Source organism: Podarcis tiliguerta, assembly GCF_965153285.1.
Source record: "Podarcis tiliguerta genome assembly, chromosome: 6".
Classification (NCBI taxonomy): Eukaryota; Metazoa; Chordata; class Lepidosauria; order Squamata; family Lacertidae; genus Podarcis; species Podarcis tiliguerta.
In genome coordinates, this window is record NC_139539.1 from 90,240,252 (window position 1) to 90,265,658 (window position 25,407).

At 50.6% G+C, this 25,407-nt stretch overlaps 2 protein-coding genes across 2 annotated transcripts in view; one reads left to right on the forward strand and one right to left on the reverse strand.

Moving 5' to 3' along the window:
- The first annotated feature begins 2,500 nt into the window (after positions 1-2,500).
- Positions 2,501-4,198, forward strand: SPATA46 (spermatogenesis associated 46). Its single transcript, XM_083446388.1, has 2 exons — positions 2,501-2,689; positions 3,588-4,198. Exons 1-2 carry the CDS (start codon positions 2,584-2,586, stop codon positions 4,100-4,102), a joined length of 621 nt encoding a protein of 206 aa, XP_083302514.1. The 5' UTR covers positions 2,501-2,583; the 3' UTR covers positions 4,103-4,198.
- Positions 4,199-8,281: 4,083 nt separating this feature from the next.
- Positions 8,282-25,407, reverse strand: part of NOS1AP (nitric oxide synthase 1 adaptor protein) — a 61,930-nt gene continuing 44,804 nt past the window's right edge. The window contains exons 3-11 of the mRNA XM_083446357.1: positions 23,469-23,567; positions 22,131-22,189; positions 20,615-20,723; positions 19,285-19,426; positions 18,098-18,252; positions 16,888-17,055; positions 15,324-15,489; positions 8,691-13,137; positions 8,282-8,613 (exon numbers count right to left, since the gene is read on the reverse strand). Coding sequence (XP_083302483.1) covers positions 12,746-13,137; positions 15,324-15,489; positions 16,888-17,055; positions 18,098-18,252; positions 19,285-19,426; positions 20,615-20,723; positions 22,131-22,189; positions 23,469-23,567 — 1,290 coding nt within the window. The 3' untranslated portion in view covers positions 8,282-8,613; positions 8,691-12,745. The remainder of the gene's footprint in view (positions 8,614-8,690; positions 13,138-15,323; positions 15,490-16,887; positions 17,056-18,097; positions 18,253-19,284; positions 19,427-20,614; positions 20,724-22,130; positions 22,190-23,468; positions 23,568-25,407) is intronic.

Sequence of the window (25,407 nt, forward strand, 5' to 3'; positions counted from 1 at the left end):
AGCCGGAAGCTAATTGGAAGCCGGTGCAATTTTTTCAGCAAGACATATAACGTGATCATAATATTCTGGCCCAGTGAGCAGCCACATCGCTGTATTTTTCACCAAGTGCAGCTTTTCTGGGCCCCAGATAGAGCAGACTGCAGCGATCCAACATGGAGATTATCACTGCGTGGATGGATGTGGCGAGGCTCTCCCAGTCTAGAAATGGCCATCGCTGTCTCAGTTGCCAAAGGAAGAAAGCCATGATTGGCTTTTCTCACCAGGGACACAAGGAAGGGGAAGGTGTGCATTTAAGAAACCAAGTTCCCCAAAGGGCAGAAACTCTGTTCAGCTAATTAAAAAGCCCATACCTACTTTCCCAGTTTTATGTCCTAGGACACTTCTGGTACACAGGCTTCCCTGTTTCCTGCTTCCTTAAGAAGCAGGCTTATAAATCTCTGCTTTGGACCCCATTGGTGCATAGCTGTCAAGCGTCCCTTATTTGGCGGGAAACTCCCTTATCCCAGTGCCGTTTCCCGCTGCTGTCCCAGATTGATGATGTCCCTTAAATTTTCCGGGTTTCATGCTCGCCCGGCTCGGGAGGGAAGCAGCGGCTCAGGGTCCTCTGCCGCAAGAGAGCGTGCGCACAAGCTACCACGTCTCTGTCTCTCCCTTTCCCCCCTCAAGGGCACGCCGTGAAGAGACAGGTGGCGGCGGGCAGGCAGGCAGCCCCTCTCTTGCAAGACTTCCACCGCACTGCCAGGGGAAGCCGGAGGCGGCAGCGGCGGCCTGAGGGAGGAGGAAGAGGAGGGGATGGGGAGGGACACAGAAGGGCAGTGCTTCAGTGGCCGCGCCGCCGCTGCAACCGCCTCATGCCGGGCTCGCGGGCGGCGTGGGCGAGTCTCTCTCCCTCCCTCCTTCTCTCTCGGGTGGGGAAGGGCCGATGGAACTCCTCGCACCAGGACGACGGCAGCCCCGACGTGCTGCTTAGCATACCCTCCAACCAGTGCAGCATCTTAATGTAGTGATTTCCCCCTCTGCATCCCTTTCATGACTCTATTTTTATAAATCATTTGTCCATCCATAGTTCAAATTTTTACTACAAGTTTTCTGTCAACCCTACCAATGTATGTAACTCTTTACAACAGCTTTTCAACTAAATTATAAACTTTCCCCATTCTTTATTAAAGAGGTCCTCTTCCTGGTTTCCAATTCTGCTTGGAAGCTTTGCCATCTCGACGTTGTTCATCAGTTTTGTCTGCCCCTCTTCTTTGGTCGGAGCTGTAGACCCTTAGGATCATCTTGTCCAACCCCCTGCAAAACACAGTCAGTGGCAGCCAAAGCAGCATGGCTCCATGAGTGGTGGATTCATGCATAAGCTAAGCCAAAATCCCTTATTTTGGCTGCTGATCCCTTCTTTTCGAGGCTGCTGGCCCCTTATTTTCAAATCTGTAACTTGACAGCTATGCATTGGTGAGGCACTTTGGTGCTGCTAACACAGTGGTTTGACTTCACCCCCCAGAGGTGCACTCCATTGTCTCTCGAGACAAATGGGTGCCAACGGCAATTTACTCCATTTAAAGCTGCTTTAATCTACTCTTCACTAGCGATTCCTTTACTCGCTCTTTTCTCTTTCCATTTGGTTAATTTCCTCTTCCCTTTTCAGTTCACTCGGCTGGTTGTGTTTTGGCACTTATTCCATTTCGGCATGTTGGTTTCCATCTCTCCAGATGGAAATATTTCCCATTTGCCTTCTTCCATCGTTTCTTTCCCCTCTTCATGAGTTTTCTCAAACTCTCTTGAACTGTCTCACACCTCACCCTTGACCGTTTCCCTCTTTTGCTTACTCCTATTCAAAATTTGGCCAATGGTCTCCTTTAGAGCGCATGTCATTGTGATCACGTTTCTCCACTTCCCTTCGACTCCCTTTTTCGTTTCAGATCTGCTTCAAGCTCTCATTATCTTTTAAGTGTCTCTTCTCTATTTCTCCACTCTTTCCCTCTCCTTCCACATTCTGACTTAAATCCACTTGCCAAGCCAAATATTTTTACCTCACTTTTTGCCTCCTTCCCCTTCTCCCTGGTTATACCATATTGTTTTTGTAATACTCTTCTCATCTGCGATTAAGCCACTTCAATCACTTCATTAAAAAAATTATCGCAAGGCATCTCTTTAGCTGAGATTTTCCTGGCAATCCTCCTGCCTTGTCCTCCTCTGCTTTTGTTTCCTGAGCCTGAGCTGAGAGCCTGTGTCTCGTTTTAATCCACTGATTGCTGCCTTTCTCACGAGAGGCGATAAATTAGGACGATGGGGCTGAGATACCTCGCGAAGGACACAGAACCACTTTGGATTGCATCTGTGTAGCCTGTCCTACACATCTCTCCCCTCGAGGAGGATTCAGCATCAGACCCACATAGAAAGGATTCCCCCACAACTTGCCCTTGGCAGCCGGCAGCCTCTACAAAGTCATGCCCAGGTGCCAGCAGTCGCTGTTTGTTAGGTCAGGAGATGATGTCACAAGGCCAGCTGGCTACCTGGTCCTTTGCCCGGAGAAAGCTTTGCACCACAAATGGGCTCTTTTAATGAAGGAGTGTCTGAGAGGACATGGAAAATTTTTCCCTCTTGACAATCTCTGGGCCACGTCTCCCCAGCTTTGCCCTGAAGAGTGTACCTGACTTAACATGCCCCGTGCACAAAAGCAGCTTGCCAGGTGAGCTGGGGGGGAGGGGGGAGTGCCAGGAAAAAGTACCCCCGGAACAGTTTGAGCAGAAGCAAATGTTTTCTGAATGAAATGTGAAATGGGGTAGAAGGATGAGGAGTAACCTAGCCTGCGGTAGTATAGGAATGCATGGGACGCGGGTGGCACTGTGGTCTAAACCACCGAGCCTCTTGGGCTTGCTGATCAGAAGCTTGGCGGTTCAAATCCCCATGACGGGCTGAGCTCCCGTTGCTCTGTCCCAGCTCCTGCCAACCTAGCAGTTTGAAAGCATGCCAGTGCAAGTAGATAAATAGGTACCGCTGCGGTGGGAAGGTAAACAGCATTTCCGTGCGCTCTGGTTTCAGTCACGGTGTCCTGTTGTGCCAGAAGCGGTTTAGTTCTGCTGGTCACATGACCCGGAAAGCTGCCAGTGGACAAACGCTGGCTACCTCGGCCTGAAAGCGAGATGAGCGCCGCAACCTCATAGTTGCCTTTCGCTCGACTTAACCTTCCAGGGGTCCTTTACCTAGGGTCGGAGGGAGCGGTGGTGGCAGGTCACCCCAGGTGCCACCACCAAGGGGGTGACAAAATGCCAGGCGGCACTCACCGCAGGGCCTGCTCTGCACTGGCCCAATCGGCCTCCCCGCCACCTCACCCTCAGCTGTAGGGCAGCTGCGTGGGAGGAGGCAGGCAGATTCCTTGGAGGCCTTGCGGAGCGTCCGGCCCCGGCTGGCCCTGCCCCACGGGTGGCAGGCGCCGCTCCTGGGCGCAGGGCACACACGCCGCCCCAGGCGCCTGATCGGCTCGCTCCGCCGCTGCCTTTACCTTTTAGCTTACCACACCAACCATCACACGGTGCTGGCCAGGTCTGAGAAAGTCACCAGGTTCACTCCCCCTTTTCTTGTGCCAGACTGCCTCCTTGCGGAACTGCAGAGTGGGGAGCCACCGCAGCAGAACTGCACCATCTACCGCCCCTGGTATTCCCCCTACAGCTACTTTGTGTGCATGGACCAAGACAGCCAAACCGACTCCTGTGGTTTCCCAGGGACACTGGGAGGCAACAGCCTAGAAGTCTCAGCCGACACTGGGCTTGCTGGAGACAACGTGGACAGTAGCTCCTCTTCGTCCGGCTCCCTGGAGAAAACATATCCCCAAGAGAGCAGCGGCAGAAGGAAAGCCACGGACTGCATCACTTCCCAGGACATCCTCTTGGCTTCCAAGTGGCGGCCCCCGCATGGGTGCCAATGTGTGGCCTGCTGCCGAATGTTTCCGACTTTGCGCTCGCTCAAGGCCCACATCAAACGCGGAGCCCGGGAGGGCTTCAGCTGCCGGGTCTATTACCAGAAGCTCAAAGCCCTGTGGGGGAAGGAGCGCAAATGGCGCCCCAGTAATCGTCCAGCGGGCAGCCACAAAATGCTCAAATAGGACTGTCCGTCTGCAAGAGGCGTCGCAACTACCAGGCGCCCGTCCTTTCCCCCACAGCCCAAGAATAAAGCAAGTTATTGATGTCGTTTAGAGCAAGCCCGCTGTTCCACCGCAGCTTCGCTCCCTTCCTCGCCTGGGGTCTCTGTTCCCAAAAGGGAGAAGCCTCTTTCTCAGACCTCCTCCTCCCTGAGCTTGACCCTCATGGTTATTTCCACCGCTGATGCTGCTCAAACTTTTGGTGCCTCAATAAGTAACCAAACAAACCCCTGTGTTGCAAACAGAACGTCAGCAATGTCTAGGCAACACGATGACTATGTACATACGCAATAGACAATCTTTATAGAATTCCTTCAAACCATAACAAGTACAAAATGAAATCTTTCGTCTCAAAGTCTCTGAAAATCTTTAAATGAAGCGAGGTACCAGACTTTGTACGATGAAAGACAAGCTGTGAAGCTTTGTGTATGATGCCCAACACTGGACAGTGATTCTGGATATTGACTACTGTTTTGTAGAATTCTTTGTCAGCGTGGTGGAGGGTATAGAATTGCTTCATAAACCCATCTTATTTCGAATGAATGTATGTAAATGAAAATATCAAATGCTGTGGAACAGTGCTCATGTAATAATGTGGAATGCAATTCTATATCCTCCCACCACGCTGACAAACAATTCTACGAAACTGTAGTCAATATCCGGAATCACTGTCCAGTGTTGGACATCATATTCGCTGAATACACACAAAGCTTCACAGCTTGTCTTTCATCGTACAAAGTCCGGTACCTCGCTTCATTTAAAGATTTTCAGAGACTTTGAGACGAAAGATTTCATTTTGTACTTGTTATGGTTTGAAAGAATTCTATAAAGATTGTCTATTGCGTGTGTACATGGTCATCGTGTTGCCTAGACATTGCTGACAAACTTTGGTGCTGGCTGAGGCCTGCCCGCAACTCGGCTCGCCCCGCCCCGAAGCATCCCCGCCGCTCGTCTGGTGGCTATTTACTAAGACTCCTGTGTTTCTCTTGCACAGTCACCAAGGCACACGAGGCTGGCAAGGCTGGCTAGAACCATGCCAGGAGCCTCTTCCTGGCACCTTCAGGGCGCCTGGCTGCCATGGAAGGGCAGTCGCTCCAGCTGGAGACACACGAAGGCAGCAGATTCTACCTACAGGCCACAGAGGCATCAAAGGCATGTCTGCACATGAGACGGGGGGAGGACTGCCTGCAGCTCTTCTGTGCCGATTCAGGGGGCTTTGGCCTTCAACTGGCCCTTCGCCTGCCATCCTTGTGGGACCAGAGTAGGCGTGGCCCTGCATGGCAGGAGAGGCTGCAGTCCTGCCAGTTACATGCTACACATGCATGTTTCATTCCCTACCTTCCTCAACCCCAGGCCTGTACCATCAGTAGCTCTGGAAGAGGCTTGGAGCAGACGCCACAGCAAAATGAACAGGAAGGTTCATTTGTGGCAAGTGTTTTAAGGCTGGCTATCAGAGAGGTGCCCTCATCTCCGGCTTCCGAAACACGTTTTAGAACCAGGCAAGAGAAGTGGGAAGATAGCAGAAAAATAAACTGGGTTAGCTGCATAATTTGTTATGGACCTGACTGGTACCCTGGATGACAGGCACAGAGCACTTTATTTAGAACAGGGGTGGCCACCTCCCATGAGTGCGATCTATTCACAGAGTTAAAAACTGGCAGTGATCTACCCCCTTTTTGGGGGTTCAGGCCAAAGTTGGTGAGCTTTTTTTAGGAAGAAAAGTTGTTTTTTGGGGAAGGAAGAGGAGGAAGGCCCGTTTTTTAAGCGTGCAGGGCACAAAAGTTGAGTTTTTTCAGGGGAGCCAAAGTTGTTGAGCTTCTTTGGGGGGAGCCAGTGATCGGCCAGTGATCTATCTCAGACGTTCCGTGATCTATCGGTAGATCATGATCTACCTGTTGGACGTGCCTGATTTTTAACATGTCTGGTCTAAAAGGATTGCATGGCAATGGGAAGGAGGACAGGAACTTTGTGAGAAACAATGATGGGGCATCTGGTCTTTGACCGTAATAACTATCTATCTAATTATCTAATGCAGGGGCACAGAATGTACAGAAATCATATGCTGGGCAGGCAGTTCCAAGGAGAAGTCAGTAGCTGTGGAAGAAAATTCTGGGTTGCTGGATATAGGATGGAACCTCCAAGGTATCCTTCTGGAAATGTTCCCTGGGTTGGGCCAGCATTAATGATCCTTAAAAGGTTAAGAAAGAAGACAGAGACAGCAGTTATAGATTGATAAGTTTCCACAATAGAAGAAGGATCTGTCCTGAGAGTGATGCTATTGGATTTATTCTTACATGACCTAGAAATGGGGTGAGCAGCAAGGTGGCCAGGTTTGAAGAGGACACTGAGTTATTTACTAAAATAGTGAAAATCCAAACAGATGGTCCTTTCAGAGCTGCTACAAACATGGTGTACGGAAAACACAATGAAAATTGAGATCCAGTGGGCAGGCCCCAGACATTGGGCCTTCACTCCCTAACTTAAAATGTAAGCTTTGCAAGTGACTAGGAAGAAGAGTTTGGATTTGATATCCCGTTTTATCACTACCCGAAGGAGTCAAAAAGTGGCTAACAATCTCCTTTCCCTTCCTTCCCCACAACAAACACTCTGTGAGGTGAGTGAGGCTGAGAAACTTCAGAGAAGTGTGACTAGCCCAAGGTCACCCAGCAGCTGCAGGTGGAGGAGCGGGGAAGCGAACCCGGTTCACCAGATTACGAGTCCACCCCTCTTAACCACTACACCACCCTGGCTCATGGAGGAATGCTCAATGAGACTGTTGACTCTGTATACTGAGGTGGTAAAATGGGAGTGGTGGGAGGTCTATAAATCAGGGGTAGCCAATCTGGTGACTCCTTCCACATTCTTGGGCCCCCAACTCCCAACTGCCCCAGCCAGCCCGGTCTGGGTTCTCCTAGAGAGGAAAGGTATGGGGTCACTTCCAGTTCAGTCCTGGTCCTGTCCTGGTTGCAGCATCACCAAAAGATTTTGGTGTTTCGGAAAAAAGTGTTGCAATTACAGTGATCAGGGGACTGGAGCAGTTTACCTATGGAGAAAGATTAAAGGGGCACCGGACCATTTAGTGTAGGGGGGAAACGCCCTGCTATCATCCTCACATTTGGCAGGTGGGTGGGGAATGGATTCTGTGCCTATACCCTGAGGGATGGGGCAGAGTTCCTCCACACGAGGGGGAACACGGCCCAGCCAGGTCTGTCCCCCCTGCCCCCAGTGTGAAGGAGCAATGTCTGCGTAGAGTCTGGCTTAGGCCCAGGTTGTGTGAAGGACTCTAATCCCCCATATGAACCTTCCTGGGCTCTGAGATCTTTGGCGAAGGTCCTTCTTTCTGTCCCTAGACCTTCGCAGGCACGCTTGGTGGGGCTGCGGGAGAGGAGGGCCTTCTCGGTGGTGTCAGCTTCGGAAATCCCTACCTAGAGGAGCCAAACTGGCTCCCTCCTCGTTGTCCTTCCGTCAGCAGGCGAAGACCATGTTGTTCCGGCAGCTGGGCTATGTGAGGTGGCCTGACCCTCTCATGCCATAATTTAAAAGGCTGTTTTGGTTCCTGCTTTTTCCTCCCAGTGTCTCTTTCCCTTTGCTATTCCTCAGAGCCAGTTTTTCACCGGTCAGGCAGGGCTTCCAAGGCACAGCATTCCGGCTACTTACGGTAGCCCTCCGAGTGTGGCCTTTTCACAGGGTTTCCCCACCTAAGAGCAAAAAATACGGTAGGTATCGCTCCGGTTGGAAGGTAAATGGCATTTCCGTGCGCTGCTCTGGTTTGCCAGAAGCGGCTTAGTCATGCTGGCCACTTGAGCCAGAAGCTGTACGCCGGCTCCCTTGGCCAGTAAAGTGAGATGAGCGCTGCAACCCCAGAGTCGGTCACGACTGGACCTAATGGTCAGGGGTCCCTTTACCTTTACCCTGCCTTGGGACCTGCCAGTGTTGGCCACAGATTTTCACATGACCTTTTCTCTTTTCCAGACTCAGGGTGTTAAATTTGGGTCACTGTTCTCTAACTGAAGGTTGCTGTGCTACTCCTTGTAAGGAACCCTGAACAAACCAGCCATCTTTCTTATAACACTCGAGGTGATTGAGAAGAAAGGAGGGAAGTGTGAAAAGATACAAGGAAAGCAAAGGAAGCAGAGACGACAGTTCAGCTTTAGAAATAAGGAAGATTTATTTAGCAATAGCCAAGAAGCTCTAACACCACCGGCCGGGGTTTAAGTGCACTTACAGAGAAAGAAATTCCATAACATCCACTGCTTTTGCAAAAGGAGAGAACGAAAGGAAAAATGCAGAGGAAACTCCTAATGGGCTTTATGAAGGAACCATCTGTGGAATGCCAGGAGATGGAGAAAGGCCTTCCTCTGAGAGTCCCTCTAAGCCAGGGGTCAGCAAACATTTTCAGCAAGGGGCCGGTCCCCTGTCCCTCAGACCTTGTGGGGGGCCGGACTATATTTTGGGAAAAAAATTTGAACAAATTCCTATGCCCCACAAATAACCCAGAGATGCATTTTAAATAAAAGCACCCATTCTACTCATGTAAAAACACCAGGCAGGCTCCACAAATAACGCAGAGATGCATTTTAAATACAGTGGTACCTCAGGTTAAGAGGTTAATTCGTTCTGGAGGTCTGTTCTTAACCTGAAACTATTCTTAACCTGAAGCACCACTTTAGCTAATGGGGCCTCCCGCTACTGCCGCGCCGCCGGAGCACGATTTCTGTTCTCATCCTGAAGCAAAGTTCTTAACCTGAGGTACTATTTCTGGGTTAGCAGAGTCTGTAACCTGAAACGTATGTAACCCGAGGTACCACTGTAAAAGGACACATTCTACTCATGTAAAAACACACTGATTCCCGGACCGTCTGTGGGCCAGATTTAGAAAGTGATTGGGCCGGATCCGGCCCCGAGGCCTTAGTTTGCCCACCCATGTTCTAAGCAGCCTGGGCTGCTGTGAGAGAGCTGCCCCATGAACTGCGAGCTGGTGCCTTCCTTTTCAAATTGCATTTTCTTGCCTGAGGCATCTGCCAGTGTTGCTGGGCATGCTGGCACCTCTGCCCTGGCTGCTCCATGGCAGGCACTTTCCTGCCCTTACAACCGACACACACTCATTCCATCTCGAAAAGCATTCATTTGCTCACCCCCTTCCCACTTTCATGCCTCCCTCCTGTCTTCAGCAAGGTCTTATGATATCGGGGCCTGACCTAGGTTGAGAGCAGCAGCCCAGCCCCTTCATGGCTCTTGCCAAAACACAGAAGTATCTCGAATGCTCCCTTACTCTTCCTGAACAAGACCAGCAGGATTACGCCCTCCCTCTCAATTCACCGCAAAGGCACTTTCTCCCCAAGCTGCGTCCCTGAAAGCCCAAACTGCTGAGAAAACAAGGGGCCTGACTTTCTCAGGGGAGATAATTTGGCTTCAAACTCGCCGGGTTAAGAAGAGAAGAAGAGTTTGGATTTGATATCCTGCTTTATCACTACCCAACGGAGTCTCAAAGCGGCTAACATTCTCCTTTCCCTTCCTCCCCCACAACTAACACTCTGTGAGGTGGGTGGGGCTGAGAGACTTCAGAGAAGTGTGACTGGCCCAAGGTCACCCAGCAGCTGCATGTGGAGGAGCGGGGAAGCGAACCCGGTTCACCAGATTACAAGTCTACCACTCTTAACCACTACACCACACTGGCTCTTAAGTGGCAGACATAAACTAGCTCCGGATGTAACAACCCTGGTCAGATAAACCGTGGCTTCTCAACCTAAGACCGAGCCATGTGCTGCTTCCCTCTCGCAGGAAACTTCACTTGTTTTCCCAAGCCACGGTTTCCTGCGAGATCCAGACCAGGAAACAGCAGCTTAAGGGCTCCCTCCCTCCAAACCAAGAAAGCTTTGCTGAAACTGCGCAAGAGAGGGGAAGGGCTTATCGCATTTGCATTGGTTTCTCTGAACCAGGGGTGGAAGGAAAGGGTGGAGAGCAGCCGCAAAAGAAAGGTCTTGTCCTGCAGACGCAGGTGGAATCCTGTGGATGCTATGTGAAAACTGCACCCCCCAATTCTATCGTCAGTAGTTTTGCATAAAAATCACCCATGGGTTTTTTATTATTATTAAAAAATCCAATTTGCTTAATAAGAACTGCACAGCAGTTAAATGCAACGTGCCTCCCGGTGCAGCTGTATCTCCCTGTTCATCGTTGTGATTTCTCCAACTACATCCCATGACCCTTGTTTGCAAGCAAATCCTCGGGAGGATTTGCAGAACGCCCTGGCAAATATTAATTGTAAATCTTCCTTTGGTGCCCCAACGGGGAAGGCCGGAAGCGATCGTTCCTCACAAACCGAGGCAACGGCCTGCAAATTAAATAATGGCAAAGTCTGCAGCGGCTTGCAGGAGAATAGAACAAAATTTGAGCTATGGAAACACCTAAGGAAAGGTCAAACTGAGCAAAAGCCCAACAGCCCCATAATGTTTCTGAGCACATGATGCTTCTTCAGGGCAGTATTAAGAGGGCAGCAAGGATCTCTGCACCACCTTTGCTGCAGCTTCTGGTCAGGGTAAGAGCTTGAAGGAAGGGGGTCACTGATGCTTCTTCTAGCTGCCTGTCATAATATGGGCCAGTCCTCAGAGATTGAAATGCTGTCTTGCACAAGTGAGTTCTAGTTCTGTTTATGCTGCGCAGGGACCCTTAAGAAACCACCCCGTTGTTTTACTCAACAGCTCTCTGAAAGTGAGAAGTCCATTTTGCAGGGACGTGGGTGGCGCTGTGGGTTAAACCACAGAGCCTAGGACTTGCCGATCAGAAGGTCAGCGGTTCGAATCCCCGTGAGAGGGTGTGCTCCCGTTGCTCAGTCCCAGCTCCTGCCAACCTAGCAGTTCAAAAGCACGTCAAAGTGCAAGTAGATAAATAGGTACCACTCTGGCGGGAAGGTAAATGCTGTTTCCGTGTGCTGCTCTGGTTTGCCAGAAGCGGCTTAGTCATGCTGGCCACATGACCCGGAAGCTGTACGCTGACTCCCTCGCCCAATAAAGCGAGATGAGCGCTGCAACCCCAGAGTCGGCCACGACTGGACCTAATGGTCAGGGGACCCTTTACCTTTACCTATTCTGAACAAAGAAGCTCCTTTAGGATTCTTTTGTGTCTTAAGTTAAAACTAAAAAATCTGGACCTCTCGCTTGAAGTACGCTGCTCACCCTATTCCTCAGAAAGCCACAAAAGAGAAAGCAGGGCAGGAAAGGCCATGTCCCATGTGGGGAAAAGAACCTGGCCAATGGAAGGCCAGGGCTGAGATGCTACTTCCCAAAGGACAATCACAACATGGAGCCAATGGAACGCTTAACTACCGATGATGCCAAGCATTGCCTGAGTGCATCTCAGAGAAGAAATACAGCAAAGTGTATAATGCTTGCCTCCATACAAAACACGCATTGCAACCCCCCAAAAGTTCTTCTCTGGCTCAGGTTCAAATCCAAGCTAGAGAGGAACATACATAGTCTTTGCCCTGCCTCTCACCCATCCATTCCACACACTTGCTTAGAAAGAACTGAGCCGTTTTCTGAGTTTAGACAAAGAAATTCTAACTTTTCTCGTGTCCAGTTCCAAGCACAACTGTAGCTCTGACTCGTCTAGGAGATTTTTGGGACGAACGCAGAGGCAGCCTGAGCTATCAGACACACAGGCCTCTTTTGTGGAGTTGCTTCCATAAGGAACCCGCTCCTATGTTCCTGCAGTTATATGCTCGGGGGAATAAGGTGCCAGAGTTACGACAAAAGAGCACGACTTGAGCTTCTGAAACGGAGGCTGCCGTGTCAAGAATTTCAACGGTATTCAAAAACTGTAGGAGAAGTTATCAGGCCCACAGTTCTAATACCAATTCCAACCAAGGTTCGATCATTTATCCACAGACAACCCCTGTCATAATTGAACTGTTTCTTTCAGAGGTTTGCAGAAACGTAAGGCTATTGGTCCTGTCTGGAAGCTGACTAGGGCTTATCGTAAGTACAGGAGGCAGCGAGGGAGGAGGAGGAGGGGAAATCCCCCTGCAGGGCTTTTGCGGATGCAACTCAGTAGCCGAATCTAACCCACTAGGTACACAAAAGGCCCCTCTAAATTCTGCCACCTGTATGTATGATGCAAAAGAGGCCAATTTGCAGGTCCTTGCTAGATTTGCATAATTTATCCAGCGTCTAATAGGTCTTTTGGGGAGTGTGTGTGGGAGAGTGTTATGAAGAGACACCTAGACACTGGCAACCCTGCACACTCTCACTGCTGGCTTTTTAAGGTTTCACCAGGAACTGCCGGCACACTTTCATCACCACCTTTTCTAAAAGAAAGATGAGGATCCTCAAGATGCTGTCATTTGCACCCAGTATCCCTTTTTGGTGGTGCAATATGGCATTAAAATACATATATAAATAAATGAAAACAATTCCTGAGACCTTTGGGCGCCCCGGAAAGCGGCTCTTGCCTTCAGGAGGAAAACCACCACCCTACTCCTGACTTTCAGGTACCAAGACACAGAAAAACAGAGAAGCAGGCTTTCCCCGGCCTGTTTGCAAGGAGGCCTGAACCCCCCATGCTCTCCTCCCCTGTCGCTTGCCACGGGCCTGAGATCTCTGCCTCCTCTTAAATGGCAACCTCTTCTTCCAAGCTATCCCCCAGGCCCTGCTTGTTGAGGACGCTGAGCAGGCGGAGCGAGGCCTCCTGGCCCCACGAGTCCCACTCCTCGCTGTCGTCCGTGTTGGACTCAAACTCGGAGCCGATCCCCGACTCACGGAACTTGAGGAGCTCCAAGCTGCCCAAGGGAGGGCCGTCTCCGGGGAGGAAGCAGAAACATTCCAGCTTCGCCAGGCAGTCACTCCTACCTAAGGGGCTGGCCAGAGAATTGGCAGCGTTGGAGAAGCTGGGGTGGAGCTGGAGGGGGCGAGTGTCTTCGGGCAGAGGGGTGCTGGGGTCACACAGAACGGGCAGCCCGCCGGGGCGGAAGGTGATTTCTAGCAAGCTGTCCCGAGAGCCTCCTGAAAGACAAAGAGAGAAGAAGCAGCGTCAGGCCCTGTATCCAGTCTGCCTGATGGGAGAGAGGGAGGCTCAGGCAGGAGATCCTCTAGGCTGGCAGCAAATGTCAGGTAAAAAAAGGCAAAGGGACCCCTGGATGGTTAGGTCCAGTCAAAGGCGACTATGGGGTTGTGGCATTCATCTCACTTTCAGGCTGAGGAAGCCGGCACTTATCCACAGACAGCTTTCTGGGTCATGTGGTCAGCATGACTAAACAGCTTCTGTCGCAATGGGACACTGTGACAGAAGCCAGAACGCATGGAAACGTCATTTACCTTCCCACCGCAGTGGTACCTATTTATCTACTTGCACTTTGACGTGCTTTCGAACTGCTAGGTTGGCAGGAGCTGGGACAGAGCAACGGGAGCTCACTCCGTCGTGGGGATTTGAACCGCTGACCTTCTGATCAACAAGCCCAAGAGGCTCAGTGGTTTAGACCACAGCGCCACCTGTGGTCAGCAACTGGCTAAGCAACAGGAAATAGAGAGCAGGGGAAAAACTGACAGTTCTCCCTACAGAGGGATGTAGAAAGTGGAATTTCCCCGAGGATCGGGATTGGGACCTGTGCTTCTTAACTTGTTCATTAACGATCTAGAGTTAGGGATGAACACTGGGGCAGCCAAGTGGAGGAGACTGTCCAACACAAGGGAAATAGCATGCAACTGGGTCCATGGCGTGAGAGCCTGAAACATGGAAGAATCTTGCCCAATGGAGAGAATATGGCCACCTTCGGGGAGCTGGTGAGAATGTCCCATGCGGCTTGTGAAAGTCAAGTCAGTCGGACAGTCAGTATTTGAGAACACCACCCTCCTTGGTGCTTTACAGACTCCCTTTATCGGTACAGACTAACCCCCCATTTTCATTTTATATGGGCTGAAAATACATGTTTCTTTAGGTTGGATTTCGGGTGACATGTCCTGTGGGATTTTGCTGACGTGTTCTGATTTGTTTTACTTTGATTGCCTTTCAAACTGCTTTTAGCAATTGGGAAAACAGTATATAAATATTTTAATGAACAGATTGGGGGAAATCCCTGCCTCACAGTCAGTGGCGGAGCAAGCCGATTGGGCGCCTGGGGTGGCGCCTGGGGTGGCCTAGAGGCCATAGCTGTCAACTTACAGATTTGAAAATAAGGGACCAGGAGCCTTGAAAATAAGGGATCAGCAGCCAAAATAAGGGATTTTGCTTAGCTTATGCACGTCAGGGCTGCCGTCGTCCTGGCGCGAGGAGTTCCACTGGCCCTTCCCTACCCGAGAGAGAGGGAGGGAGGGAGGAAGAAGGAGAGACTCTCACCCACGAGCCCAGCATGAGGCGGTTGTGGCACCACAGTGGCCGCTGAAGCGCCGCCCTTCTGCGTCCCTCCCCATCCCCTCCTCTTCCTCCTCCCTCAGGCTGCCTCAGTCGCCACCGCCACCGCTGCCGCCTCTGGCTTCCCCTGGCAGCGTGGCAGAAGTCTCGCAAGAGAAGGGCTGCCTGCCCACCCGCTGCCACCCGTCTCCTCACGAAGCGACCCTGAAGGGGAAAAGGGAGAGACGGAGATGTGGCAGCTCGTGCGCTCACTCTCTCGAGGGGGAGGACCCGCTCGAGCCGCTGCTTACCTCCCGAGCTGGGCGAGCATGAAACCCAGGAAATTTAAGGGACATCATCAATCCGGGACAGCAGTGGGAAATGACGCTGGGATAAGGGAGTTTCCCACCAAATAAGGGACGGTTGACAGCTATGCTAGGGGCGGGGCCAGCTGCCCGTGGGGTGGGGCAAGCCTGAGCAGGATGCTCCACGGGGCCTCGAGGAGTCTGCCTGCCTCTTCCCACTCAGCCGCCTTATATCTAAGGGCGAGGCGGCGGGCGGACCGTTTGGGGCAGAGTGGAGCCTGTGGGCGCCCAAGCCATCGCATCACTCCCAGGAGAGACAGGTGGCTCAGGCGCGCTGCAGGCCCCACGATGAGTGCCATCTGGCATTTTGTCACCCCCCCCAGTGGTGACACCCGGGGCGGCCCACCCCCACCGCACCCCCCTTCCTCCGCCCCTGCTTGCAGCGTCACTGCGATGGTAAGCACGAAGGCGGAAGAGCAACTGTCAGATGAAAAGCTTGCTCTAAGCGTTAAGGAGAAGCAGCAGGATGAAAAGGGAGGAGGAGGAGGAGCTCTTACTGGGGTTGGATCCCAACAGCTTTGCCTCTAGTTCTTGCACCTGCTTCACCAGAAGCGAAATATGTTTCAGGAGGTCCTTATTCTGCAGCAGGAGCTGGTGTACTCTGGCTTGGGCCTCAAGGCGGGCAGCGGCCTCTGTTGCCAGCTGGTCTTTCAGTAAGTGCACCTGCAGGAGCAGAGATAAAGGAAGACTCAGGTGAGATGCTCAGAGGAAGCGGGGAAGGAGGCAAAGGGAAATCTTCTGGGAAGACACTCTGCATCCATGTAGGCACACACCTGCTAGGGCCGTCACAAAACTGCTAGTTTCCCCAAATTGGGGAGGGGAATTTTAAGGGGTGGGGTGGGGGGTCCTGAAACATTGCAAATTGTTTTGCGGAAAAGGCACCCAATAGCATGGCTTTCTCCCTTATTTTTATAGTACTCCCCCTTCCCCCCATGAGGACATTTTGGGGACGTACATTATGCACACTGTAAGGATGATATGTTTCTGGATAATATGTTTTCTTTTAATTTTGAATAAAAAAAGTTTTTTTAAAAAAGGGATAGCAGGCAGAATTAAAAATAGCTAGGAATGAGGAACAGACTCCTGAGCAACATTCCGTGGAAACACTGAACGAGTAATAATAATAATAAAAACCTAAAGAATCATGGCAAGAAAAATTGATGGACTACGCAGAACTGGCAAAAGTGACATACAAGCTACGGGACAAGGATAACTGTGACTTTAAAGATGAATGGGAACCCTTTACGAAGTATTTGAAGACGCAGCAAAGCGAACTGGACCCCTAGGCTGGCTTGGAATAAACATTCACAACCTTTTTATTGATAATAATCAGCTAAATAGTTTGAGGATCTATACAACTGTGTAACATGCGGAAAACAGCATTTTTAGAGAAATCAAAGACTGGAACTGAGGGAAGTTGGGGGGTGGGGGTGGGTGGGTTTTGTGAGGGGGGATGGAGGAGAAATGGGGGGGAAATAAGGGCGATATGTTTCTGGATAATATGTTTTGTTTTAATTTTGAATAAAAAAAGTTTTTTTTTTTTAAAAAAAGGGATAGCAGGCAGAATTAAAAATAGCTAGGAATGAGGAACAGACTCCTGAGCAACATTCCGTGGAAACACTGAACGGGTACGAATAATGAAAAAACGCAGGAGAGCGAATGAGAAGAAGAAGAAGAGTTTGGATTTGATATCCCGCTTTATTACTACCCGAAGGAGTCTCAAAGCAGCTAACAATCTCCTTTCCCTTCCTCCCCCACAACAAACACTCTGTGAGGTGAGTGGGGCTGAGAGACTTCAGAGAAGTGTGACTGGCCCAAGGTCACCCAGCAGTTGCATGTGGAGGAGCGGGGAATCGAACCCGGTTCCCCACATTACGAACCTACCGCTCTTAACCACTACACCACACAGAGTCACAGGGACCTAATAGGGCACCTCTCTCATGACACCAGCCACTGGCCCTTTAAGGCATCTAGTCTTTCTAGGACAGGAGCATTTCATGCACCGGCTCTGCCCCATGGATCCCTTTGTGCTCTTCCCTCCCGCAGAACAGATATAAGAACCTGCGCCACGGCCACTTGTGTCTGCTGTGTCTGCTGCTGCAAGAGCTGCTGCAAAAGCTGCCTTTGGTGGTGAGCAGAGAGAGGGGTCCCTGGCTCAGACAGCTGGGCAGAAGACGGGAGCAGCACCTCGGGGGAAGCCGTCAGGATGTCCTCGTTGTGGAGCAAGCCCTGAAAAAGACAAACAAGGTGCAGGGAATCAAAGACAACAACAATTTGTTATTTATACCCCGCCCATCTGGCTGGGTTTCCCCAGCCACTCTGGGTGGCTTCCAACAGAATATTAAAATACAATCATCTACTAAACATTAAAAGGTTCCCTAAACAGGGCTGCCTTCAGGTGTCTTCTAAAAGTCTGGTAGTTGTTTTTCTCTTTGACATCTGGTGGGAGGGCGTTCCACAGGGCGGGTGCCACTACTGAGAAGGCTCTCTCCCTGGTTCCCTGTAACTTGGTTTCTCGCAGCGAGGGAACCGCCAGAAGGCCCTCGGAGCTGGACCTCAGTCCCACTGGGGGAAGACACCACGGAGTTGCTTTGATTTGCCATATCTAAGGCAAGAAATATTAACCTGCCCCCCCAGATTAGATCCGTAGAAACGTGGGTCTTCCCCCACCCCCGAGATGACTCCAAGGCTTGGGAAATTTGCTCTGCAGGCCTCTCTTCTGCTCCTGTGCTGCTCTTTCGCAGACTCCTGGTTCTACAAAATGGGAGCCAACAGATTTTCGTAGGCAGAGAGGGGTTGTGTCGTTACTGCTTCCTTCATTGTCATCTAGGTGGAACGGGCAGGGTTGCCATTAATATTAACTTTCACTCACCGAATTCTCAGTGGAACTTGAAAATTACTTGGGACCTTCAATCAGTATAAAACTGGTTAGCAGAATTCAGACCAATGCAACCAGATTCACTTATAAAGGTAAAGCTACCCCTGACCATTAGGTCTAGTTGTGGATGACTCTAGCTTTATTGGCCGAGGGAGCCAGCGTACAGCTTCCGGCGAACCAGAGCAACGCACAAAAATGCTGTTTACCTTCCCACTGGAGCGGTACCTATTTATCTACTTGCACTGGCGTGCTTTCGAACTGCTAGGTTGGCAGGAGCTGGGACGAGGAGCTCACCCCATCGCAGGGATTAGAACCGCCAACCTTCTGATCGGCAAGTCCTAGGCTCTATGGTTTAACCCACAGCGCCACCCTCGTCCCTCAAGATGAACGTACCTTGGTGCAAAGCAGGCCAGGCAGCTCTCCCCCGACAGCATCAAGGTCCGTCACTCCCCTGTTGAACTCCAGGTGGTGCCTCCCCGGCAGCCCAGAGTCCACGGCATCAATGTCCGTTTCCTCGGCGGCGACAACCGGCTCGGCTTCAGGCAAGGCTAGGAGAAAACAAAGGGTACGTTGAGGGCATGGTGGTGGAGGTGGGAATTATCTCCAAAAACTCTTGGTAGAAAATGGAAGGAAGTCTGCAAGCTTCTCCTCTAAGGGTCAAGGGGGCTGGTGGAGGCTCCTGGTGGTCTGCATGCCACGGGGCAGGCAGTGGGTGGGTGAGGGAATTGTGTCAGGCGGCAGAAGATCCAACCCCCATGGCAGGACGCCAGGAACGGATAAGGCAAAGGAAAGTTCTTACCAACTGCTTTTTATTCAATATTCACAGAGAGAGGCTTGGGAATGCAGCCTCCTGGAATTATGGTGTTGCCCCGAGTGAGTGTCCACCCCCGTTCTTCTCTCATGTGTCACAGCTAAGGGTCCTGCTACATGCCCTCTGCCTTTGAGCTCTTTGCTCTCCTACTTTCAAGGCTCGCCAGGTTCTGGGAAAAGGTGGTCTGGAATGCTTTCTAAAGACACTGAGTCCATCAGCTGTCGCCCCTTTGCTGCTTCTTCTTCCTCCTCCTCCTCTCCCGTTATTTCCCAACTTTTCCCCTCATCTTCCCCTGACCTGTGACCTCCCTCAAACCCTTGTTGTAATTCTGAACTGCCTTCTTCTCTGGAAGGGTCAGGCCAGGGAGGCCATCTCCATCATTCCTCCTCTGCCCAGTCCCTGACAGAACGGGGCCGGGTGTTTGCTCTGCACACCCTTTCAACTCAGAGGGAGAGGGAGTTTCTCAAACTTTGCTAAGTGCAAGGTTCCTCGTCACGTTGCTGTAGGCTGACACTATGAGGACGGTGTTGGGCTTCCTCCCCACCCGGGGGTGGTTATGGAATTGTAGAGTCACAGAACTATGGCATTGGAAGGGACCCTTCCAGGAATCTCAACTGAAGCATCTATGACAGATCCACACAACTCCCGGTGGTTTCGGGCAGCCCTGTTGCTCTGAGAAGAGAGTGATTCTCTTCAGGACTTAGTCTGAGGAGGAGGAACATCCAGACTGAGGGTGCCAGCAGCGGCCTCTTTGCCCTCGCCCACGCACCTGGCGCCTCCGGGTCTTCTCTGCCCTTCTCGCTCTGGCTGTCCTCTTGGCCGTCCGCGTTCTGGTGAGTGTGCTGCAGGCTCAGCTTGTGGCAGACCTCAAACGCTTGGCCCACAGTTCGGACAATGCGCATGGCCTGACTCTGCAGAGAGGCAAGGAAAGAGGTTTTTCCCGGGACACAAAGAACCACGGACCCTTTGCCAAATCAAGGTCCTCTTGCTACCTCTGCCCTGATGAACTGGAGAGAAACCCAAGGATGCAACTCCAACTGAAGGTAGCACCACACAGGATCCTGACCATTCAAGCAGTCCAGGCAAGGCATTTGTGCCCAAGTAACTGCCCCCAGCTCCTCCACCCTCTCTCTCTCTCTTTTATATAATTTTTATTAAATTTTCCATTTTACAATTTAAAATACTCATTAAACACCCTTAAGATATCAATGACTTTCCTACTTCTCTTTCCATGCTTCATTTTGCATATCATAAAACCCTGCATATTGTACATAAACTAAACCATTCAGTGTTCCGTTATTACATCAATCAAAACTTGTTTACACTGTTGATTTTATCTTAATGCTGCCAGGGTTTTCAGCTGTACACAATTATTTCCCATATATTCAATAACCGTTTTCCAATCTTCTCTAAATGTATGTTCCTCTTGTTCTCTTATTCTATAGGTTAAGTCTGCAAGCTGCACATATTCTGCCAACTTAGGTTCCCCTTCTTCTTTGGTTGGGACCTCGGTCGTTTTCCGTTTTGGGGCTAACAAAATATGGGCTGCAGTAATGGCATATAGAAATAACGTTTTTTGACACCTGGGAATTTCAGTCTGAATTATCCTCAACAGAAAGGACTCTGGGGGTTTTCTGGGGGGAAGTACTTTTAATTCTTTTCCCAATTCATCATGGATCATTTCCCAATACTCTTCTACCCTTTTACAAGTCCCCCCCCCCCCATATGAAAGAACATTCCCTCCACCTCTTTGCATCTCCATGGGAAGCCAATTTTTAAGTCCAGAGGGGTCCCCTCCAGATGTTTCAGTCTACCATAGCATGTAAAAACAGAAAGAAAGAGTAGAAGAAAGGAAAAAACCTTTGGCACCAGAGGTGGTCTTTTCTCATACTAGCTTCAATCTGGGGGAGAATATTGCATTCCTTGTAACCTGCTCACAATCCCCATCTAAGTAGGTCTCGGGTTCCACACTGTGTCTCCAGCTGCAAGCTCTGCCAGAGGTGCTAACTCCACATTTACACCACGATCCTGCCCCACAAAGAGGCCCCCACCCCAAGGCTTGCCTGCTGCTGGCCGGACCAGACCAGCTTGGAGCTCACCTTCTTCTTTGACTTGAAGACGTTGCAGCGGAAGACGTTGCTGGAGCCATCCCTGGCAATGTAGCTGAAGATCTTGAGGTCCTGGGAATCGTGGGACACGTAGAATATCCTGCAGGAACGGCACAATAATTGTACAGGTGCCCAAGATGTGCAAATGAGGCTCCCATGCTCTTTGGCTGGGATGGGAGCCTGTGGCCATCCAGTTTGGTGGGACTCATAAGTCCCATCAACCCTGGGCACTGGTCATACTGGTTGCCGTGGGTGCGAGTCCAATAACAGCTTCCCACCCGGGCACAAGAGGAAATCAGGACAAGGGCAAGTAGGGAACTCCTGTCCTGGAATGGTTATTTGGGGTGGCTCTGCATAAAGAAGGGACACGGGTGGTGCTGTGGGTTAAACCACAGAGCCTAGGACTTGCTAATCAGAAGGTTGGCGGTTTGAATCCCCACGACGGGGTGAGCTCCCATTGCTCGGTCCCAGCTCCTGCCAACCTAGTAGTTCAAAAGCACGTCAAAGTGCAAGTAGATAAATAGGTACCGCTCCGGCGGGAAGGTAAATGGCGTTTCCGTGCGCTGCTCTGGTTCGCCAGAAGTGGCTTAGTCATGCTGGCCACATGACCTCCGGAGCTGTACACTGGCTCCCTCGGCCAATAAAGCGAGACGAGCGCCGCAACCCCAGAGTCGGCCACGACTGGACCTAACGTCAGGGGTCCTTTTACCTTTACCTGCATAAAGATAAAAAGGTAAAAGTAAAGGACTCCTGGACAGTTAAGTCCAGTCAAAGGCAACAATGGGCTTCCGGCACTCATCTCGCTTTGAGGCCGAGGGAGCCAGAGTTTGTCCGCAGACAGCATTCCGGGTCATGTGGCCAAGTATGACTAAAACGCTTCTGGCACAATGGAACACCATGACGGAAACCAGAGCACAAAGAAATGCCGTTTACCTTCTCGCCACAGTGGTACCTATTTATCTACTTGCACCAGAGTGTTTTCGAACTGCTAGGTTGGCAGGAACTGGGACAGAGCAATGGGAGCTCACTCTATCATGGGGATTCGAACCGCCGACCTTCCGATCGACAAGCCCAAGAGGCTCAGTGGTGTAGATCAAGCGCCACCTGCGTCCCTCTGCATACAGGACATCAGGCACTAATGAAGGACACCAGGCTTTGTGTGGGAACGCTCAGAGTGGTGAGGGGATCCCTCACCCAGAAAAGTCCACCTGCTGTCAACCTGCAGGGGGCATCAACTGGCTCTTGTGAATAGTGACAAGCAAGACCATGTCCTTTTCCATTTTATGTGGGGTTTTTTTGCTTTTAAAGCGACCGAGCCCATCCTCTCCTTGTGCCTCGTCTGCAGGGCGAGGTTCCCTTCTTCCTGAGACAAGGCTCTGACTCCCCTTTCATTAACCTGCCAGCAGCGGCCAGAGGTCCAGCTGTAGATTTCCTTTGGCCAGACACCGACCGACCCAAGTTAAGTGCTCTACGAGCCGACACTCATTCCCTGCTCCCGAGATCTCACCTGTAGATCGGGTCGTGCATCACCAGCAGTTTGCTCTCATCCCAGTCCCACTCTTTCTTCTGCAAAAGAGAGCTGCGTATAAGCAAGTCAGATGCCTCACTGAGTGGCAGAGTTATTACAAAGCTCACAAGGAAGGGCTGGCACACCCATCACCCTTCAGGTGACCTGGCATCAGCTGATGTCACCTGCAACCGGCAGGGCGGGCGGGATGAGATTTGACTCTGCATAGGCTGCAGGTACCTTTTGCCAGGAAGCAAGAGGCACCTGCAACCAATGCAGCAGGATATGGCCTGCGCTAGCCAGCTGATGGGCAAGGTTTAGGTTCTACTCAGGTAAGAGGAGCACACAGCCAAACAAGGCCTGTAAGCTGTAAAGGTAAGGTAAAGGGACCCCTGACCATTAGGTCCAGTCGTGACCGACTCTGGGGTTGCGGCACTCATCTCGCTTTATTGGCTGAGGAAGCCAGCGTACAGGTCATGTGGCCAGCATGACTAAGCCGCTTCTGGCGAACCAGAGCAGTGCATGGAAACACCGTTTACCTTCCCGCCGGAGTGGTACCTATTTATCTACTTGCACTTTGATGTGCTTTCGAGCTGCTAGGCTGGCAGGAGCTGGAACTGAGCAACGGGAGCTCACCTCGTCGCAGGGATTCGAACCGCCAACCTTCTGATCAGCAAGTCCTAGGCTCTGTGGTTTAACCCACAGCGCCACCCACGTCCCTTTTTTGTGCACCCGGAAGCAGTGGCAGTGGGGTAGAAGGAGAGCAAAGAGAAGGAAGCTTCTTTCTCCCCTTGGTCTCCCCCCGCCCCGCCCCGCCGTAGGAAGCACAAGACTGTGTTTCAAAACACCTTTTTGTACCTCCCACAAGATCCGTTCTCTCTTCATTTCCCCCTCAACACAACAAGAAATGCTGTTATGCATTTGAAAATGGAGGCTCACTGCTCATTCTCCTCATGGCAACATCAGCAGGGACCACAAAGGAGAGAAAGAAGCATCCTCTGTTTTGTCTGTCTGTCCGTCCGTCGCCGTCCCCCACCACTGCCACTGCTGCCTGTAAAATTGGGCCATGCCCCTTTGTAACATTTGATTTGACCAATTCCGGCAGAGACAAAAATAAACCTTTGCACCCAGGTTGTGTCCTATTGAGCAGAAGAGTGTCCCGAGCAAATATGGGGGAAAGAGACGGCTCTCTTTTACCTCACGGAGCCAGACAGGACAGTGGACGCCTCATGAAAGTCAACGCTTTCCTGCACAGAAATTTCCATCCATTCAGCCTAAGGGAGGAATTGCCCAGACGGGGCCCAGAGCTTATTGCAGCCCGAGAAATCGGGAGCTCACCTTCTTCTTCTTCTTTTTCTTCAGCAGCACCTTCACGCCGTCCACGGACACCATGAGAGTGACCTTCTTCTTCTTTATACTTTTGGCTTTGAACTCGTACTGTGGGGAGAAAAAGCACAACAGGAAGGAAGGCCCGTCAGCTGCGTCTCCAAGCTATTTGTGCAGCACACGAACCCACCCCTCGGCCTGCCACCCCCAGAGGCTTATTTCATGCGCAAGGCAGACCCCAGGTCACAGCTACCATGTTTCCTAGGGGCACTTTGTGTGGAACCAGGTATGCGCAAGCAACCTCATAAGGGGGCCAGACAGGTGGGCCACGGACAAGGGCAGTGCCAGCGGAAGATGCAATGTGCTTGGAGGGGATACCCCAGCAAGGAGCTTCCATGGGCCTACCAAGCTGTCTGCCTGTTGAGGAAGACACCTTTTCTTTCTGTTTTACATTTTAGAATACTCACTTAAAGGTAAAGGGACCCCTGACCATTAAGTCCAGTCGTGGATGACTCTGGGGTTGCGGCACTCATCTCGCTTTATTTGCCGAGGGAGCCGGCATACAGCTTCCGGGTCATTTGGCCCGCATGACTAAGCTGCTTCTGGCAAACCAGAGCAGCGCACGGAAACACCATTTACCTTCCTATTTATCTACTTGCACTTTGATGTGTTTTCAAACTGCTAGGTTGGCAGGAGCAGGGACCGGGCAACGGGAGCTCACCCCGTCACGGGGATTCGAACTGCCGGTGGCAAGTCCTAGGCTCTGTGGTTTAACCCACAGTCCCACCCACGTCCCTAATATTCACTTAAACAACCTTAAAATATCAGCGACTTCCGTTCCTCTCTTTCCATGGTTCATTTTGCACAACATAAATCGCTGAGTATTTTACATAAACTAAACCATTCAGTATTCTATTATTGCACCAAAACTTATTTACACTGCTGGATTTATCTTAATGCTGCCCACGTTTTCAAATATACACAATTTCCCTGCATATATTCAACAAACATTTTCCAATCTTCTTTAAACCTATGTTCTTCTTGTTCTCTTATTCTATATGTTAGGACCGCAAGCTGTGCATATTCCATCAGTTTAATTTGCCTATCTTCTTTAGTTGGAACCTCACTCGTTTTCCATTTTTGTGCTAACGAAACACAGGCCGCAGTAGTGGCATACATAAATAACCTTTTTTGACACGTGGGAATTTCAGGCTGAATTATCTCCAACAGAAAGGACTCTGGGTTTTGTTTTGTTTTTTGGTGTGGAGGGGTGCTTTTAAACATTTTTTTCAGTTCATTATGAATTATTTCCCATCACTCTTTTACCCTTTTACAGGTCCACCACATATGATAGAACGTACTGTTTCCTAGCAGAAGGTTAAAAATACATTAAAACATTAGTCGTTAAAAACTTCCCTAAACAGGGCTGCCTTCAGATGTTTTCTAAATGTCATATAGTTGTTTATCTCTTTGACATCTGAATGAACTAGGGCAGGACAAGACTGACAAGGCAGGGTTACTTTCGTCCTAAAACCATCAAATACAGTGGTGCCTCGGTTTAAGAACAGTCCGGTTTAAGAATGATTTGGTTTACAAACTCCGCAAAACCGGAAATAATGTCTTGGTTTGAGAACTTTATCTCAGTCTAAGAACGGTTTCGGTTTAAGAACAGACTTCTGAAACGGATTAAGTTAGTGAACCGAGGCACCACTGTAGTTTCATTCAGGATCCTGAGACATCCTCTGGTGGTATGATAACGGGGAGTCACAGGTGACCCCTGAAAGATTTTAAGACTTCAGGATGTTCTCTGCATGAAGATCTCAGATTGTGTGACGGAGCCTCTATGCACCTGCAAGTCCAGAGTGAAATCCGAGCCTATGATGGAAAATTATTGCACAAGCAGCTTTACAATAACTGTTTTATACAGGAGAATAAAGCAAGGATTGTTTTC

Coding starts and splice junctions, on each gene's coding strand:
- SPATA46 (XM_083446388.1), top strand. CDS start 2,584: ATGGAAAATTTTTCCCTCTTGACAATCTCTGGGCCACGTCTCCCCAGC. Junction 2,690..3,587: donor GCACAAAAGCAGCTTGCCAG/GTGAGCTGGGGG, acceptor TTCTTGTGCCAG/ACTGCCTCCTTGCGGAACTG.